We start from the raw sequence: 20,405 nt of genomic DNA on the forward strand, positions 1-20,405 counted from the left end.
TGAATTCTATCTTGTCATCAGTCCGGAACGAAGGAGTAACATGCCCTCCCTTTGGCACTTCCCCATCCCTACTCCTTCGTTCCTGTGATCTCCAACAAGCTTTTTCTTTGAATAATGGCTCAATAAGCTAGCGCGCGTGCTTCTCATGTTACTCCTTCGTTCCGGACTGATGACAAGATAGAATTCAAATCAAACACCAACTTACAGGTAAGTCTCGTTTAATTATATAATTTTGTTTCAAAGTTGCAATAGGCACGCAATACCTGCGAACGTAAACAAGACAAGCAACGCGACCAGAATATCTACCGCGAGATGTGTCACGACACAGCATTTATTCTCGTTACATACGTCCCACAGATAACGCACGGCAATCAAATCGGCAACGAAAATCAAACGTATGGAAAAAACAAGGTACACTGAGTAAAATAAACTATTAAAAAATTAAAATTTTCCCTTTGGAAATTTTTTTTTTTCTTTTTAATACTAATAATGAAAAAATTTTATTGACAACAATGCTAACTATTAAAATCCTATTTACAATTAATTCGCTTGAAAAAAAGAAAAAATTATTCATTCAAAACACTATTTACAGTTCCTGTCGATTAAAAAAGCACTTAATTTAGCTTAGAAAGAGTTAATTTAAAGGAACTGTGACACGAAATTCAGGCAAATTAGGAAATTACAAAATGCCCGTTAAATTGAGAGAAACATGAAAATAACCGCTTAAAACTTTAAAGGAGGTTTAAAATAACATAAAAGAAACAACAGATGCCACGGATGGGCAAAAATGAAGAAGATTGAAACGGATTGAAATTAGGGTTTTTGAAAACTGTTCAGCCTAACAGTTTTTCAAAGTTTGTCCCTGCTGCTTGCAACTTCAAAAATAATGCTCAGGAGAGATATTTTTTTGTCTCGGATCGCTGATTTTGTCATTTATATGTAATTTCTTTGCTTACTTTAAGTTCTATAGCGATTGAGGGCGACTAATTGGCAAAATTAAATAAAATGAACTAGACTGCCGTGACACAGCCCCTTTAACTAAGAAAAATTTATTCGAATTAAAAAAATAATTGTCCTCGCAGCACATGGGGTGGATGTCTTTCCTCTGGACCATAAGTACTGCTCATTACCCTTTTTCACTGTACAGACTATTCATTGTCAGTAAGGACATGTCCTCTCAGAGGACGATTTTTTGCTCGGAAAAGATAAAACTTATAAATCTTAAGCTTACGGTATTTTTCATCTTACATAGAAGCCGGGCGATTTTTCAGAAATTTGAATTTTAATCTGTCGAAAATAATTGCAATTGACGGGTTTGGCTTTTTGCCAAGAGTTTGACAACATTTTTACTCTTAGTGAACGAGTACCAAAGAAGATGTCACGCAAAATTCCGTGATCGTGCATGAGATAAATAAAGACAACATTGAACGATACATAATTTAATTGCAGATTTTCGGAAAGGAGGTGATTTCTTAAAATCTCATTGAGCAAATAATCTCGTAAACAAGTTGCATTCTTTCACGTTCGAACCGGAAAAGGGGCAGAGTGCAACATCTTCAAGAGCAAACTGCATTAGTGACAGTTACTTTTGAAATACTTGGGTTAATTAGATTAAGTCGTATTCTTTCATACACGAACAACGGAAGCGGCAAATTCCAAAGCTTTCACGTGCAAACTGCGTAACAATACAATTCTCAGTAAGAGTCTGATCACATGAGCCGGTCTGGCTAGTTCTGCCGAGGTGACTTTTATCCAGGCATTACATGAAAAGGGCCAGCCCGTAGCCGCCATTTGTATATAGAGATTGCAAGTAATGCGCATGAAGAGTGTGTTACCAGCTGTCCTGTTTCTCGCTTGGTTCGTTCGCCCGGCCACCCGACAAGCGTGATAAAGCCAAACTAAGTGTATCACACGCTTGGTAACCTGGAAAATTTCCACTCGGGATCCCAGCATCACAATACTGGGATCCCAGCTAACTGGGCTGGCTCAGTTGTCATATAATCGCAAAGTTGATTTTTGTTGCGTTTGACTAGGGTGCCGAGATCTCTGCAAAGTAAGCATGCCCAGTTCATGTAATCAAGCCCTTAGTTTTATTGCCTGATTTTACGTCCTCCCCTTTGACCTCACCGATTTTTCAAACCTCCGAACAAACACACAAAATTTTAGCCCCACCCCCTCAACATCTTCATTGCCCCTTCTCTATATTATATGAACGTTCCCTTATCCACGTTCTCTCCATACAAATATTATCAAAAATAACTGAAATTCAATCCTAAACGTTTAAAATAAGCACTAGTATGTTATTTTACAGCACCCTAGCCTTTGAGGGAATGTGAGGCTGACGGTGACCTTGTTTTGATACAAACCTCCTTTGCTTTGTTATGGAAATTTTCCTTGAAAAATACTAGTTAGCATAAGAGTAACTTGATTTACATAAAGCACGAAGGTTTGTATCAAAACAAGGTCACCGTCAGCCTCGCTTCCGTCCATAACTGTAAAATGGCTTATTGATAAGATCTTTCACAACCACCACTTCATTTCAACAGACTGGAAATTTTCATAACCAATTAGCCCTCCCACAAATACCTCACTGCAACATCTAGAATTACTTTTACCTTCACAAAAAATGTTTTTGTTACTTCACATTAAATTCCATAGGAAAATTCATTACCTGACTCGTGAATTCCGCGTTAAATTGCACGCGAAAACCGATAACGCGATTCGTGCGATATCGGTTTTCAAGTGCAATTTAACGCGGAATTCACGAGTCAGGTAATGGATTTTCCTTGAATCGCCAGCGGCGTACGGAGGTACTAGTACTCTTTTTTGTTTTTTTCAGAGGCCATGTCGTCTTTTAAAGGTATTTATTTTTTCTTCTGTATGTGTGACAATCGACTCTTCTCCGTCTTGTTTGGTTGAACTTTTGCTTGCCATTTTCAGGGCTATGCCTCTCCAAGAATTTATAGTTCAGTTCAAAACCAAAAAAAATGCTTTGGTTTGTTTTTGGCTCTTCAAAAGGTGAGAATGGTTTTGAAAACAATTTAAAATGACATTGTAGAATAACAGTTTTGCAGCTGTTGTGTTAGAATTTGACGATAGTTGTTACGTATATGCGAAACAATATCACTGAGCCTCGTTTTCAACTCGCAATACCACGCTAAATACCTCGGTTCGTTAACCAATCAAAATGCGAGTTTTTATTTAATTATGGGATTCTAAGAGAAACCAGTTTCAGCGATTAACAAACTATAGCCATCTTACCAATCCACGTCTAATATAACTCCACGCCTTCCAATTTACACCTCTCAACCAACCCCTAAAATATACAACGCTACTGCACTACTCAAACATCCCTAATACACATATAAAAAATTTCACACACGCGTTGTATATCGACGCCCAAATATACGCTCCCACAGCGTCTTGTTCACCTAAAAGACTTGCAGCCAAAGGGCTGAGTTACGATGAGGTTTACGGCTAAAGTAAAAGATTTATAATTACAGTGGAACCAGGTTAATACGGACACCAAGGGGACGTCATGCCATAGTGTCTATATTGTCCCAGTTGTCCTTGTTAAGCGGGCCCAAAAAAACCATCATGGACGCATGTTTTACGGATATAAGCAGACATTTCACCGAGAAAACCTTACTTAATTTCTTAACTGTAACTTTAACAAGTTTACCTTAAACAAAACTCAAAATCAGTTATCAAAGTCTCAGACTAAAATTATCTCTAGTTTTAAGTACTGTTCTTTAAACATGACAATGAAATCAGAGTCTTCGTACTGATGCTTTTAGTTTGAGACTCTGCCAGGTGGACTGAATATTAGGCAGAACCTTTGAAAGGTCATTTGCCTTTATTCTGTTAGCTTTTCACTGGTAAGATATTTTGGTCATAGTAGGTAGATAAATAGTGTCTGTAAAGTGGGGTTGACAATATATGGGAATTTGTGTCCAGGGACACAGTAAAATGTCTCTTGCCTGTGTCCATAACGCGCATTCATTTTAGAGAAAATATATGAGCTTTTTTTTGTCAGGACAAACTAAATTGACCGTTATACACGGGTATTCATATTAAGTGGGTGCTGTACAGCCCCCGAAATGATCCCGACCCCGAAATGATCCCCAACCCTGAAATGATCCCCAAATCGACCCCGAAGTGATACCGACCCCGAAATGATCCCCATTTCTCTTCACGTCGACCCCGAAATGATCCCTATTTAATTTTAGCAATGGAATGATATCCTAGAACTATGGATCGTGCAAAATGCACAACATTATAACTTAAGCTTCACTAGTGATCTTCAGTTGCCCACGTGACATTAATTTGGGATTACACTTTGAACTGGATTAAACGAAAATATTATTTTCAAAAAAAATACACAAAGTCTAGTCAAAGTCTATTTTTAGTAACTACAACTGACAACAACAAGAAACATAACATTTTTTAAAATTATTACTTAGGTCATTATAGCCCGGGTTATAGAGAAAACTGCATAGATGTTAAATTCTAATAGTGATGTTAAAACAGCATGCCTTGCATCACTTGTGAAACTTTTAATGTTATCTATTTTATTCAATGTCGCCTGTGTAATCTACAATATATTGGAGAAACTAAACGTCGCCTCAAAGACCGTTTTAATGAACACCTATACTCAACCCTACTGGCAATTACATCCATACTGCAGCCTCAGAACACTTTCTAACCAGTTATCATTCCGACAATCGTATGCTTTTGCTTCCTATTGAAAAACTTAAAAATGGGCGTAATTCTTTCAGGAAAGCACGTGAAGCCCACCTTATCCATAAAGCTAAGACAATTGAGCCTCTGGGCATCAATAAACGTGATGTACTGTCACTATACATAGTATATCTTTTATTTTTTGTTATCTTGTCTTTTTAAAGTAGCCACATCATACCACGTCATATTATGTAATTTCCGGTCATTATTTTACTTCATATATAAATCTGTAATTCGTGATATCTCAATAAACCTGATGAAGACTGGTATTGGCCAGTCGAAATATCGCAACTAAACTCCATTTCACGTCGTTTGATCAGTCCCTGCAAAAGTCTTCTTGACTGTAACGCTTTCAATGCCTTGGATACTGAATTTTAAAAATGGTGTTTTAACACTTTTTAAAATTTTAAAATAATGTTGAAGATGCAAACGTTTACATAAAGGCGATTAGATGACAAAAGCGCTAAAAAATCACATAAACTGTAGCGAAATGTTAAACGCAATTTGAGAACGTAAACGCTGCAACAGATTTGTAATAATTCCGTGACGGAATACCATTCCATTCCAAGAATTAATTGGGGATCATTTCGGGGTCGACGTGAAGAGAAATGGGGATCATTTCGGGGTCGGTATCATTTCGGGGGCTGTACAGTGCCCGTAGAGCAGGGTTCTATTGCACTTAAAGAAATATTTGCTTTTCTTGCCGGCGGACTTGCAAAAGAGACAAGAAATGAAGTTTCCTAACTGAATAGAACCTGGGCACGAGATACATTCTAGGGTATCAACTTTCCCGCTCATCACGTGATTCAGTTTTTGTCTCTTACCGTACAGCGCAACAGCTTTTTCTTTAGTTGTTCGCATAGTTGTTCGAGAGCTACACAACCCCTCTTGGCCCACAACACTAGTCCAGCGAGGGAGCCATAGAAACGTTCAAGAACTGAGTGGAAAAGGGTCGTGGATCGGCGAGAGTCATCCCGCCATAGCGGCGTTAAGCACTTCTAGCCGCTCAACCTGACCGAACACACCAGAATGGCCAAAAGGCTCCTTGAAGCACACAAAAGAGTGAAGAACTTCTGCAACTCCTTGAGAGAGAACTGAAGTAATGGCCCGCGATAGAGCCATCCCAGGAAAAATTAACGAAGCCTGAGCACGAATTTTAAACGAGAAAGTACTTGAGATAAATTGAGGTGGCCACTTCTACTAGCGATGAAGCAGTTCTCAACGAGGCCCTGGAGGAAGGCAAGAAACGCCTCAAGGAAAGGAATAAACATATAATGTTAGCAGAGAAATATATCAATAATAATAATAATAATAATAATAATTATAACGGTTTATTAGCATTCCATGAAAAATGGCTCTTCTATGCTACATACAATATGGTCGCATGACCATTAAGAACAAAGTTGGCTCGGATCTAGACACGCTGTAAGTGCGAATGGGGTAATTAGGAAGATAGTGATACAGGAGCAGACCTCTTAAGTTTCCAAATTAAAGAAAGGGAGTTATGATAACTCGACAATTGCGATAATTTCAATGTTCCATTTCAGGTCTTCTTGGAAAATCATGCGAAGTAGCTCAGAGGTTTTCAATCTTTCCGGGTTCTTACCATCAGCTGAGATCTCAACTGGACACCAGAAAGCTGCTGAGTTGAAAACAGCATAACCTTGGTCTTCGTAGAATTTAGGCATAGACTACAACCTACCAAACAGGTCAGCAAGGTCTTCGAGAGCTTGCCATGACCGCTTTTCGTCCTCTTTTAAATTAGTGGGTTTCCCATGAAGATAGATTGTTGTGTCATCGGCGTATTGACCTTATAGAATCCAAGCAGTCTGTAAGGTCATTTAAATAGATTAAATAGCACTGGCCACAAGATCGAGCCCTGAGGAACACCATATGTGTTGTTAATATGCATAGTGGTCTAGTCGTCAATTTGGATGAATTGTTTCCTGAGGGTCAGGTAGGAAACAGTTCATGTGAGGTACGCCATGAAAAAGCCTACACCAAGTAGCTTTCTCGGCACAGTTTCGCAGGCGACAGAGTCGAATGCCTCGGAATAGTCAGCCAACACAGCCATAGTAACTTCTCCTCTTTACATAGCCCAAAGGATGTCATCCCTCATACCCAATAGCATTGCGGTGGTATTATGTCCTTTCCTATAATCGCTTAGGGTGTCTTAAAGAACGCCCCCGAAGAATGTGATAAAAAGTGCCTTCTGACGTAGTACAAGGCACTCGTAGATCCTTGAAAACACAGGAAGTATTGAAATGGGCCTGAAGTTGTTGTTGGTGTTGACTTCACTTATTTTGGGATAGCACTAACACGCACGAACTTCCATGCCGAGGGAAACATCACAGGGGCGGATCTAGGGGGAGGGTGTAGGGGGTGCGCACCCCCCCCCCCCCCCCCCTGAGATGACCTGGGGTTTTCTAATACAACTGGTATTCTGCAAAAAAAAAAATAAGTGGTTTATTGGTGTTTAAGTAGAGCAAGAGACGAGTGCAACCCTCCTAAAAAAAATCCTGGATCCGCCCCTGTATCAACTTCAAGATACAGGTGTTCAAGATGTGCGTTATTGGCGATGCAATATGATCTGTCACCATTTTGACAAATTTAACCGGGACATTGTCCATCCTGCAAGAGCAATCTGATCGCAATTTCTTTATCTCCTGTAAAACCTCGGAACTGGTGATCGGCCGTATATGGAAGGACGTGTCGCTCTCCTCGGGAAGACTCAATCAACTTGAGAAGAGCATCAACTGGTTTTGCAGTGGCGCCAGTGACTCACTCCACAAAAGAAGTAAAGTGGGCATTCGCCTCCTCAGGGTAGACAGTTAGTGGTTGCGGGCTGGGGTGTGGAATTCTATGTATGACTTGCCACACTTGTTTTACCTCTCTTACAATAAAGTGTTGAAAGTCCGAACAGCTCCAGAGTCTTACCCTGAGCATATAGCTCAGGGTAACTGAATAACCTTGTTCAGAGCATGTTTTTGCAGTCTTTCTAGGTCTTTGATTAAATAACCTGGCAGAGCACGATGAAAAACTGGACTTCCGTATTCCAAAATAAAGCAAATAGAGGCGATGTAAAATAAAACAAGACGCTGTGGGAGCGTATATTTGGGTGTCGTTGAACTACAATCACAGACAAAAGTAGCTGGGAAGGCTGTACAACTTAACAGTAGTCCATTTTAATCCTGAAATAAGAGAGTTTTCTCTTTTGCTAAATATCCCCCGTTCCCCCTGTTCAATGTTGGGATATAACAGAACAATTAGGTGCACAAACATTAACGTTTTGATCAACATTGGGCCAGGGGCGGGGGGAGCAAGGAAAAGAAGAGGTAAAAAAGGCAACCTTCCCAACACTTTTGAGGATGATTGTAGGCGTATGTGAAGTTTTTTTAAGTATATTAGGGATGAGTGATTAGTACAATAGTGTTGTATATTTAATGGGTTGGTTGAGATATGTTAAGTGGAAGGCGTGGAGTTATATTGGACGTGGTTTGGTAAGATAATGGCTGTAGTTTGTTAATCAGTGAAACTGATTAATTCATAGCATTTGGGTGTGCAGTGAGGTAGTTGTGGGAGACTGGGAGTGCTAATTTGGTTATGAAGGGATAGTGAAGTTACAGTCTGTTGAAATGAAGTGGTAGTTGAGAGATCTTATCAATAGTCAAAAACATACTTGTACTTATTTTAAATGTTACCGTATTAGGCTTTTTGTTTAGGATTGTCTTTCAGCTATTCTTGATAAAAGGCTCATTTAGCAACAGAACGGGAACGTCAGTTGACAACGACGCGCGAAAATCAAACAACTGGCTTGACCAATGGCTGAGCGGCAAATTGGGCACCGGAGGTCGAGTTTAATCCTTTTCGCGTGCTTTCCCGTCGTCAAATGACGTTCAAGATTCGGTTGCTAAGTCAGCCTAAAATTTGTATGGAGAGAACGTGGATAAGGGAAAGTTCATTTCATTTAGAGAAGGGGTATGAAGATGTTTGGGGAGGCTGAAATTTTAAGTGTGGGTTTAGAAGGCTTTGAAAAACCGGTGAGGTCAAGGAGGAGGGTGTAAGATCTGGCAATAAAACTAAGCGCCTGATTATATGAGCCGGGCTGGCTCGCCTTGCAGAGATCTTTGCACCTTAGTTAAACCTAACAAAAAAATCAACTTTGCGATTACATGACAACCGAGCCAGTCCGGTTAGCTGGGATCCCAGTATTGTGATGCCGGGATCCGCGCTGGAAATTTTCCAAGTGATCACAGGCGCTTTCCATTCAGTTAAATACTCTGGAAATTTCCATTAGAAATCAAATGGAACGGACCAGTTTCGGGTCGGTCTGACCGGAATGTTTGGGACCACCTGCGAACCAGTGACCGGTCCAGTCATTTCGGTCGGTCAGACCGAAATGCCCCTTTTCATTTCACAAAATTGTTGTCTCCAGTACCGCTCTTTTGTATCCTGCTTAAAACAATAACCGAACGCGCGGTGGCAGGGGTTAGGTCTGTGCAACCGGAATGTACCGTTCCATTGGGCACGCAGAATTTCCGAAATTTCAAACCGGAATTTTTGTTAAATGGAAAACACTCCACGGTTGCTGTGCAGCCCGCCGAATGAACCAAGCGAGAAAAGGGACAGCGGGTACCACGCTGCTCATGCACACTGCTTCCAACCTCTATATAAAAATGGTGGCTTCAGGGTGGCCCAGCTCATGTAATATCGAGGTAAAAGTTACCTTAGCACAGCTACAATCAGGGACAAAAGTAGTTGACACACTTGTTTAAAATTGGTGCTTTTAACAAACGTTTAATTCATTTATTACTTCATTCTTTATAAACGCCATAAATCCCCTCACCCCCCGAATCAATGTTGTCTGAAGTAAAAAAAACTTAAGGGTCCAAAATTCAACATTGATTTTGGGGGGAAGGGGTTGGGGTAGACAGGGGTAGGGGATAAGTATATCCACTATGCAAAAAGGGGCCATTTTATGTAAATGTGTCAACACTTTTGTCCCTCATTGTCTAAATGCACAATTGTGCTATCGCACACAAGTTGAGCCGTGCATGACACTGATTTTAACTGAAATTAAAGGAATCAATGACATAATTATGTTACTGCTGGTGGGGGTGACATTGACTTATTCACGACCGAATTATAGGGCCAATTCGAATTACGTGATGACGTAATAAAAGGGCTGCGATATCCAGAATTAACGTCGATATGGTTTACAAGCTAAAAACTCACGCTAAAACTCGCGCACATGTACAATTTTTGATGAATTTCAAGGGTATGCGTACTGAAAATATTTTTAATAAAGTGAATAGTTCTCGTTCTTCACTTTATCCGATTGTTAAGGCGCAAACAATCACGGGTAGGGTAAGGATTGACACGTAGTGGGGATAGTCACTGGCCGGCCACAAGGAGCGTTAGTGAAGAGCGGCGGTCACTGCGTTCAACATCGAAACTACGGAAAAGTGAAGGTAAATTCATGGCCAATTCAATAAAAAACTAAGGACAGCGTAGCAAACATTGCAAGTGTACACGAAAACAATCACTTTCAATCCCACCTCGTGACACCCTGTGTGACATGATAACGCAACGCAAATAGCGTGACATGAGCGCCATGTCTGTGTATTTGGACTGCATTTCTTAAGCGAAACCCTGTGTTTTTGTCTATTGTCGGCAGAGAAAATAAAAAGAGAGCTTTGAAACGTCAACTGGTATTTGACTCTCAAAGAAAACGACAGCTCAAACTGAGGAAAACACTGCTTCCTTCGTGTTACAACGGTTAACCACGTTTCCGCCAACGGAAAGTAACATTAGTCTGTTATGACCTCTTAATGTCGATATGTATTCTCGTGGTTAACCGTTGAAACTCCTTATTTGCACCACATCGCTGGAATTTTTCACGCCAAGAATACGTATTGCGAAGCACTTTCTACATAGCGGAATCTTCTTTTGCCTTTTATGAGGAATTAGCGCATAAAAAAGGAAGATTTTCCAGCGCACGGCCGTCATCGATCACGTTATCCCGCTTTCCTTGTCATCAAGACTTCTGGGCCAAAGTAATTGCTGTTTTGGCGATGATACAAACTGGTGTGTCTATCTTGAAAACAATTTCTTTGGCATTCTGTGATTTACGAGTAGGGAAATGAAATAGTTGTCCATCCAACATCAATAAAAAATCATGCCACTGAATAAATGGCAGGCGGTCATCTAAAATCATTACAAAAGTACATTCCTAACCTAGTCTAACCTGTTCGACGCCTACCTACGCTAAAGGTTTGAATCAGTTAGGTTTGAAAAGGTCTCCAAAAAAACACATCTATACATAGGGCATAGCACAAACGGCTGGCTCATCATTTATGAGGTTCATATTCTGTATATTGTTCAATTCCTTTCACTAATGGCACAAGTCAATGTCAAAAATAATGCATGTTCCCTCCGTTACTCTGCAGTACTTCATTCGCTAAGTCAACCATTTTCCAGAACAATTTTCATTGTACCTTAGTATTCCATCCTTTTTCCACTACTGATAATACTTGTGAAAACATTACATCCGCAGCAACGGCATTGATCACAACACAAATGATTTCCTCTCGACCCGACAGGGTATCAGGAACGCGCGCGGGAGTACAAGATAAGGTAATGACATACGCTTCGTACATTTTACTCTACGTATACTACAAATCAGGACGAAACTTCACAAATTGTTGTTTCTAAACAAACAATTAGGCCCATAGAGTAACGTCATCACACAAAAATTCAGCAGCGTCAAAAATCTAGCCGGAAAAGACAGATACATATTTCAGACAATCAGAAACAAAAGTAGTTGACACACTTGTTTAAAAAGGGTGCTTTTAACAAACGTTTAATTCATTTATTACTTCATTCTTTATAAATACCATAAATCCCCTCACCCCCCGAATCAATGTTGTCTGAAGTAAAAAAAAGATTTGAGGGTCCAAAATTCAACACTGATTTTGGGGGGAAGGGGTTGGGGTAGACAGGGGAAGGGGATAAGTATATCCACTATGCAAAAAGGGGTCATTTTATGGAAATGTGTCAACACTTTTGTCCCTCACTGTAGCTAGCCCGACAAAATCGGGCCAGCATCAGGTCCTTACTGTGAGGTGTATTGTCATACAGTTTGCGCTTTTGTGGTTCGTGTGTGAGAGAAATCGACTTAGTCTAATTAACCCGAGGGTTTTAGAAAAAAATGTCGCGCATGCAGTTTGCACGTGAAGATGTTGGACTTTGCCCCTTTTACAGTTCGATCATGAAAGAATGCAACTTGTTTACGAGCTCCTTTTCCTCAAAAAGATTTTAAGAAATCACCTCCTTTCCGAACACATGCAATGAAATTATGCATCATTCAATGTTAAGATTAAAAGGCTGACATCAATTAGCTCCAATAAAATCATCAAACTGCCGAAATACTTTAGATGTGACCACTCATCGCATGTCATTCCCCTTAATGAAACAATCCCACATTTGTGACCTTCTTTGGGAAAACATAGATCTAACGATATTTCGTTATCGTTAGAAAACTAACGGAAAGCTAACGGCTTTTCTAACGTTCTAACGGTTTGTTCTAACGCTCTAACGGTTTGTCCAAACGCTCTAACGATTTGTCCAAACTCTCTAACGATTTGTTCCAACGCTCTAACGATTTGTTCTAACGGTCTATAGATTAATTTTGTCCAAACGCACTAACGATTTGTTCTAACGCTCTAACAGTTGAATTGGTCGAAGCAATCGAGCGCTATTCCCTATTAAGCGCTCTATTAACGGCTGGTTAGTTCATCTTGTTAATATCAATGTACTGAGCGAAAGTTTTAAGTAAAGCTGTCGATCGATAAACGGCTGAAAATTGAAGGCATCAAATCACCAGTGATGTGATCAACGAGTAAATAATCGAAATCAACTTGTTCTCGAAACGACCGCGCTTCAAAACAGGCCGTCCAGTTTCTCCCGGCATGAAACTTCTACTGCATCGTATTGACAAGAACTACTGTTTGCAAACACGTATCTTGACTTGGGACTGTAATGTTTCCAAAAACTATATCAAGCAAGCCCCTCGATGTCTGATGAACGTTTTTCAACAAGATGTATATCGCTTTCGTAAACAACTTTTATCTCATGCATGATCAGGGAATTTTGCGTCATTGTGAGACATCTTCTTTGGCTCTCGACAACTAGGGGCAAAAATATTGTAAAACTCTTGGCTATAAACCAAACTAGTCAATTCCACAGTGTGATTTTCAATGTTAAATACCACCGCCCGGTTAGCTCAGTTGGGAGAGCGCCGGTCTGCTGAGCGGGAGGTCGCGAGTTCGAATCCTGGCCGGACCAACACTCAGGGTCTTAAAAATAACTGAGGAGAAAGTGCTGTCTTTGTAATGACATCTGCAAATGATTAGACTTTCAAGTCTTCTCGGATAAGGACGATAAACCGGAGGTCCCGTCTCACAAACCTTGTTCACATATAACTCTGTGGGACGTTAAAGAACCCACACACTATTCGAAAAGAGTAGGGGACGTAGTTCCCGGTGTTGAGGTCTATCTTCATCACTTACATCATCACTCATCATGGGTTGGGAGGGTTCATTGGGCTCATAAATGGACTGATAGCGGCTGCCATCGGCGCCCTTAGTATGCTGATGTCCGAGCCCACTGCAGAAAGCTATGTAAAGAGGACATGTATGTTTGTCCTCTCAATCGCGACATTTACAATTACATTTACATTACCAACAATTCAAAAATACATCTATTTATTACTTCCAAAACTCAAACAACACATAAAGCAATAAGGAATGGATAGAAAAAAATAGCAAAAAATTAACCTGACTTAACGAATTACTGTAAGTCAAAAAACAGGGCACGTTTACTGTAATATGATAATTATTTGAAATTTCATTCCTCACGAACACAAACACCTGATAGTAAGAACGAAAATTGCTCAAACTCTTGCGTGTGATCCAAACCCGTTTTAAATAAAATTCCATATATTTAGACAGACTTAATCCCTGGATTTAATACTTCCAAATTTCTGAAAAAACCGGCCGGCTTTTATTTGATGCAAAAAATACCGTAAGCTTCAGATTAAGCTTATCTTTTCCTCCAAATTGAAAACAGATATCCCTGCGTTACTTTAACATGTTCATCACTTTTAAGTTCTTTGTCCCCGCACTGTTGGGAACTGTGTTTCCTTATTGCAAAGTTTTTGAGATTGGTAAAGTGGGATAGAGTACCCTGCTAACAGAGCTTTCTTTTCGGCATGCTTTTTACCTTGCACGAGTCGTTCGCGTGGAAGACATTCGCGTCGCTTCGCGTGTTTACGTTCGCACGTATTGCGTGCCTATTGTACCTTTGAATCAAAACAAGCGATCTCGATTACTCTATTTGGGCGACGCCCAAATAATTAGCTTTCTTGTATCAAAACGCGATTTTTTAAGTTGTCTTAGAAAATAAAATTTTTTTGAGACCTTTCTAACTAATTCCCACACATGGACATTTGCTAATACTAAGTCCTTGAGCAATTTCACACTCTTCAGTCTCTAGGGTCTGACCATTTGCACAGATAGGGTCTAAATCTTGATCGTTCCTTGGAAAGCTAATCCTGAGATCTTTGCATTTCCCTTCATTTAGTTGAAAACTAACATCCTGTGCTTGCCTTACGAGAACGTCTACCACTTGCTGAATACAGCTCTATTGACCATTACCTACCACCTCAGAAATTGTGGTATCATCTACATATTTCCACTTATAACCTCTCTTGCATTCAGATCATTAATCATTATCAAGAAGAGTCACGGCCCTAAGGTAGACCCCTGAGGGACACTAGCTGGGAAGCAATCCCACTCAGAGAAATAATCCTTGGCCAGTTTTATCCTTTGTCTCTCGAGAAAGTCAGCAATCAAGCATATGTTCTGTTTCAGGATGTCATAATCCAAGAGTTGATGCACCAGGATATTATGATCAATAAGATCAAATGCCTTACAGAAATCAGATGAGGCAACTCTAATTGTGGCCGCGTTCCTGTTGCGGCTGATGTACCTGTCACGGGTCATGCTAACAAACGCATGTGTTGTGCATGATTTTTAGGTATTTTCCCAACCTCCTTTTTGTTGTTCTTCTTCAGCACGGCTGGCATCACAAAATCATGAACAACATAGCCCTTGGCAATCGTGGACAGGTAAAAATGAGGGAAATGGGGTGAAGGTGCTGGCTAACAGTTTATAAAGGTCTTTGTTTGGGAACAGGGATGATAACAGGGAGGTATTCAGTATGTTCATTATAGGTCCGCGTTCTCTTTCGAGGGCCATCCCAGGATACTGTCTGGTCCTTGTGTGTTGGTTGGGTAAATCAAACACAACTTTTGGTGGATCAATAACTCTGATACTGGTGAAAAATCATCATTCACACTTCTACTCGATGACACAAAGTCATCCTCCCAAAATGGATTCTGGGTAAGTGGTGCAAAGTCCTGCATGGAAATAGGGGACTACAAGTCATATGCCAAATCTGCACTGAAGCTTGTTCAGTAAAACTTCATGTTTAACACCGTCAAAAGCTTTCTTAAAGTTGTAGTGTCAACGGCAAGACCAGAGTCTACTACTAGCCTCCAGTTTTGTCAAATGTCTTCAGGAAGAGAGAAGTTCAGCAGAATTTCCCCTACAGTGTGCCCATTAATAAGTTGTTACAAAGATTTACTGGTAGTTCTGAACAATCCTACACCTCACTAAAAATTTAAGACTATGTCAGAATGAAGGTGTTCAAACTTGCAATCTTTATGCTCAAATTTTGTGTCAAGATTGTTATCTGTTACAATATTTTTTTCCTCCATCTTCTATCCTCCCTTTAAGCTAGTGCTTGGCACACAGACTAGGTTAATACATGGACTATAACATGTTATATACCTCTTGTCCAATTTTTTGCCATTGTTCTTGCTTGCTTGCCTCAACTGCTTCCTAGCAAAATCACACATAAGAAAAGTAACTATATATGACACTATGTGCACTGCATAATTTTCAGGAATAATGTGGGGGAAATGAGGGAAATTTGAAAATAAAACTTACTACTGTAATAAATAATTAATGTACCAGGGAACAAATTAAAATAAAGTTTTATGTACGTTTTCATTCTTTCTTCAAACTTGCTCAATCATTTTTTTCAAATAATATAGTGCACAACACAGGTTAAGAAGCAACATAAAACTAATTCAGTAGTAATTACATGACATCCATATACTGTACCTTGAGATCTCTTTGAAACTGGCTAAGAACATACTAAAAAGCAAGGGAAATACATTAATTTTTGATAACTATGTTTCAAATGTGTTAACAGTTAGCCTTCAAAGTCATAATAATCACATTTCTCAGCTGAAAGCAAACGGGATAAAATGAAAGGATGTTGGTACCCTGTGGAACTCATTTTACGAAGCCAGTATCATGTACACAAAATATGAATACAGACTTAGAGCTGAATATTTATTCAAAGAGTTTTCTCATCTCTGTTTCATGCTCATGAGGAACACTTTATTCTCATTAAGGTGGATCTTTCTCGCAAAATATAAAAAATGTTTGAAGTTGCCCTAAAATACATTATTGCTTTTAATAACCTCTCTCACACTTAACTATTATTTAGATGAAGCACGAAAAGAAAGGTTTGAGATTGGGCCATACCCTCTTCTAAACAACCTTACTTACTTACAGCTAAGAGTTCAGCTGTGACCACTGATTGTTTTCTAAATCTCAATTAAAAAATTATTAATGCATGTTACTACTATGACTTTTACTGAGAGGTACAGTGTAGTTACTGATGTAACTCAGTTGCCACATGTCCCTCGTTAATTTACCTAAAACATAGAATCTGGAATTCCAGTAACTTTAAATTATTTTCTACCTAAAAAAAACTGCCAATCCCAAAGAGATTTTGTGTAATAAAAACACTTGTTCTACGACTCTTCCTACTTATTATCAAGTATCCCTGTCAGCCACCAAAAATTTTCTCAGTTGATTTCTTCAGCATCTCAGATATGCAGATAAAAAAACAGTTAGCTTGTCAACACCTGTCAACCAAAAATGGCTGGAAAAGTATTCTAAAGTAATTGCGAACTTCAGCCAAATCAACCAGAACCAGTTTTGGTTAAACAGTATATCCCAATAAAACACTACCTCAGTCATACTTCATTTGCATGCACACTAAGGCAGCAAAGAGAGAATAATTAACAGCAAACCTGTTCATCTTTTTCTATCCATTGACTCCATTCATCATGCTCTAAAATTTGCTCATCATGATCCTCAGTTTCTTCATCCTGATTCTTGGCAGTATCACCCTTCCAGTAACAGAAAAGTTATTATTTTGGCACAGAAAACCACCTAGTCTACATGTAGATCTATGGACTACATTAGGAAGGTATGAAGACCATGACCAGTCACAGAACTAGACTTGACTTGACAGCTCACTAGATTTGCAACATGAATTTAGGGAAGCAGTTAATCTAGAGCTAAGACAACCATGAAGATATATTATTTGTTTGTCAAGGAACTTCTTCTCTCCTTTGACATCGTTCATATAATACAAAATGGAAAATTTCCATTATTTCATTTGCTGGCCAGGAAGCATCTGTTAATACTCTGATTCCAGAAAAAAACGGAAGTTGCATGGAAGTGAGGCTTAATAGCCCTCACTGCAAATTTAAAATAACTAACATGGCAAACAATCAAGTGATCTTACTGCAGAGGGCATTCTTGGTCCTAGCTATATTGAAGAAGAGATAGAAAAATTGACCGTTGCTCAACTAATGTTTTGGTTAAAATGCTGCAGTGTTTTCATCTTCACACAGCATAGTAATTTTACAGACAATTTCATCACTTCTTGCAGCTAAGAAATATGCTTTGCAAAGTGTCTTTTGACATAGTTTACATAAGACAAACTATTCAAGCATATAAAGAGTGCCTTAGCAGAGCCGCATCTTATTTAAGACACAAACACATTTTGTGAGTCATTTATACAAGAAGTTCATGAGACATGTCTTATTCTTCCCCATATAAGAAGCCCAATTGTTAAATAACTTGTGATGTAGTTGTATCGTGGAAATGACAAGAAAGACACTTTTAATGATTGAGTCATTCTTTAAAAACTCCAAAAGACTGTAAAAGATGATTTGTGATTTTTGGTATCGCGCATTTTGTGACTTCAAGTTGTAAAGTCATCAAATAGTCGTCATTTTCCTTTTCCATCAAGGGTTTTTAAGTGTTACAATGGCTGCTTCGAAATCAATGTGTTCTTTTATAGCTAGCACCATATTATTTGTCTATATTTGGCGATAACAAGATAAGTAGACAGTTTTTAAAAAATAGGCCTCTTAGAGGGCTGACATGAGCTTACTGGCAATGAATAATCTGTACAAAAACCACATTCTTGCAAAACAAAATCGTTCATCGAGGAAGTCACGTTGTGTAGCAACTTCTTATCGGCACGTAAAATTTGTGTCACTGTTTGTTACGTGCTATAAGCACATCAGGTTACTTTGGTGGCCGCAGGCAAAGCTTAAACTTTTACAGACCCCATTCTGGGACTATTATAATTTCTTGCCAACAATAAGCACACAAATGTCATACCAAATTAACATAAGATGAAATTTTAAAAATGCCAGTTGTTTCGAAATTATGCAAATTTGTGACACTTCAATTGAATGTTAAAATAGTAAAAGTGAGTGATTCATCTTTGCATTTTCCCACATTCCAATTTTCAATGTTTAATATTACCAATGCTTAAAATATTCATTACAAGTCAAATAAAGCAATTACAAATGGATAGAAATAGCAAAGAAATGAATTTGGCAATTCGAGAATTTAAAACAGAGCACATTTCCTGTAATATTATAGTTGAAAGACCATTTGTCATGAACGTAAACACCTTACATTTTTAAATAACATAGCATAATATCCTGCTTGACCTTTTTAAAAAACCCTAAAAACAATCAGTGTCGAATTCCTCCTTGCCATAACAACATTTTATCAAACACAATAAAAAAATGGGAGCTAGCAGGTATCGAACCCAGTCCCTTTGGCTCTGAAGGTTATGCGTTATTGCACATACGTGAACAATAGAAATGACCTTACATTCATTCATTTGTTCATGCCGACGATAGCATACAGTGTTACTGGTTATAGAGTAAGCTCAAAAAGGGAGTACTGTGTGTGTGGGACATATAGGGGTGGGGAAGTTCACAATTCACTTTGGCCCCAGGGGCCGGAGTATTCACTAACCTACACTTGCATGAAAAGTGAATGCCCTGGTCATACCTGAGGCAGGGGGGAGGGGTGCAAGGGTTTCAAATGATGGGCATTATGCTTTAATAAACAGTTACTACTCCTAAAAACGCCTAGGAGAACTATACGCTAGCCAATTACTAACTAATCTGTAGGTTGTGTGGGCAATGCAGAATTCCTAAAGCAATATCAAACTGTGTTCTCTGCGACTGTGTGTTTTTGCTATTTTCTTCAAAACAAGGTACATATTATAATAAGACAACTATCAGACTTTTGTGATATCCGTAATAATCGTATATTGGTAACTGCTATATGCCTCCGCCTTCAGTGTCGGATAACACAAACATCACATCCAAAATTTGTTTAGCATTGTGCAAAGAGCTCATGGACATTTTATCCATTCTTTGATACGAGAGATAGGCTTAAAAAGAAAAGGGTTTTCAAATTTATTCGGATTATTGTGGACCAATTGCATTTTACACGTATTGCAAGACCACCCTTTGCACAATTCTTTCATCACATTAAAATATAAGTCATTTTTTTTCAAAGCTACAATTTGATATTACAACCTGGTTGCTTTTAGCTCTTGTTTTCTTCTTCTTTCTTTTCTTTTTCGCTTTTGCGGCGTTGGTTCCGTCCGCAGCATCTTTGCCCTTCGCGCTAGTTCCAGCCTTGCTGCCTACACCAGTCTCGTCTTCATCATCAGTAACGTGTAAAACGGCGAAACGGCACGCTGTTGGTAAGTCTGTCAGCGAAGCCATCCCTTAACTGGAGACTTTCAGAATTAAATCGCTGTGCTTTAGAACGTTTCAAGCCATTTAGTCACCTCGATGTAAGAAATTTAAGGTGTTATTATTGCAGCCAAACGAGGAAACGCAGAGTGGGACTAAGGACGAGCTGGCCGCTGGCCGCTGGCCGCATATGGCGCGCCGTTTGTTTCAAAATTCATTTTTTAATTGGTTATAAATTTTTAATCAGTTTTGCGGATCGGATTTAACGACCAGTTATCGATCAATTAAAATATTATTATATTGTGCTAATTTTCTACCAGATACGTAAAATCGATCAGCCAGCATATCATCAATCGGTAATCTGTCTTGTGAATTCGCTCATATGTCTGTACGATCGATCAGTTGTCCGTAATCAACCATGAGAAGCTGTCTCAAATTTTGATCAGTTTTGCTGATAATCGATCAGTTTATTGTAGATCACTATACAGCCAGCCGGTTCTCACTTTTGATAAGCGCCAAATTTGCAGTACGAGCTGTCAAGCGTTTGAATGAATGAACGTTAATAGAGTTACGCTTCAACGAAACAAAGAATTGATTATCTTTATTTGCTACTTATGGTTGTTACGAAAAATTGTATTGCGTCACTAGCGTGACTTTCTAG

General features: G+C 39.1%; 1 protein-coding gene across 1 annotated transcript in view; it reads right to left on the minus strand.

Moving 5' to 3' along the window:
* The window catches only part of LOC140936249 (uncharacterized), a 50,550-nt gene extending 30,662 nt beyond the window's left edge, over nucleotides 1–19,888 (minus strand). The window contains exons 1-4 of the mRNA XM_073385684.1: nucleotides 19,583–19,888; nucleotides 16,973–17,071; nucleotides 15,990–16,022; nucleotides 15,654–15,704 (exon numbers count right to left, since the gene is read on the minus strand). Of these exons, the coding sequence (XP_073241785.1) occupies nucleotides 15,654–15,704; nucleotides 15,990–16,022; nucleotides 16,973–17,071; nucleotides 19,583–19,774 (375 nt within the window). The 5' untranslated portion in view covers nucleotides 19,775–19,888. The remainder of the gene's footprint in view (nucleotides 1–15,653; nucleotides 15,705–15,989; nucleotides 16,023–16,972; nucleotides 17,072–19,582) is intronic.
* Between the last annotated feature and the right edge of the window lie 517 nt (nucleotides 19,889–20,405).

Source organism: Porites lutea, chromosome 5 (assembly GCF_958299795.1).
Source record: "Porites lutea chromosome 5, jaPorLute2.1, whole genome shotgun sequence".
NCBI lineage: Eukaryota > Metazoa > Cnidaria > Anthozoa > Scleractinia > Poritidae > Porites > Porites lutea.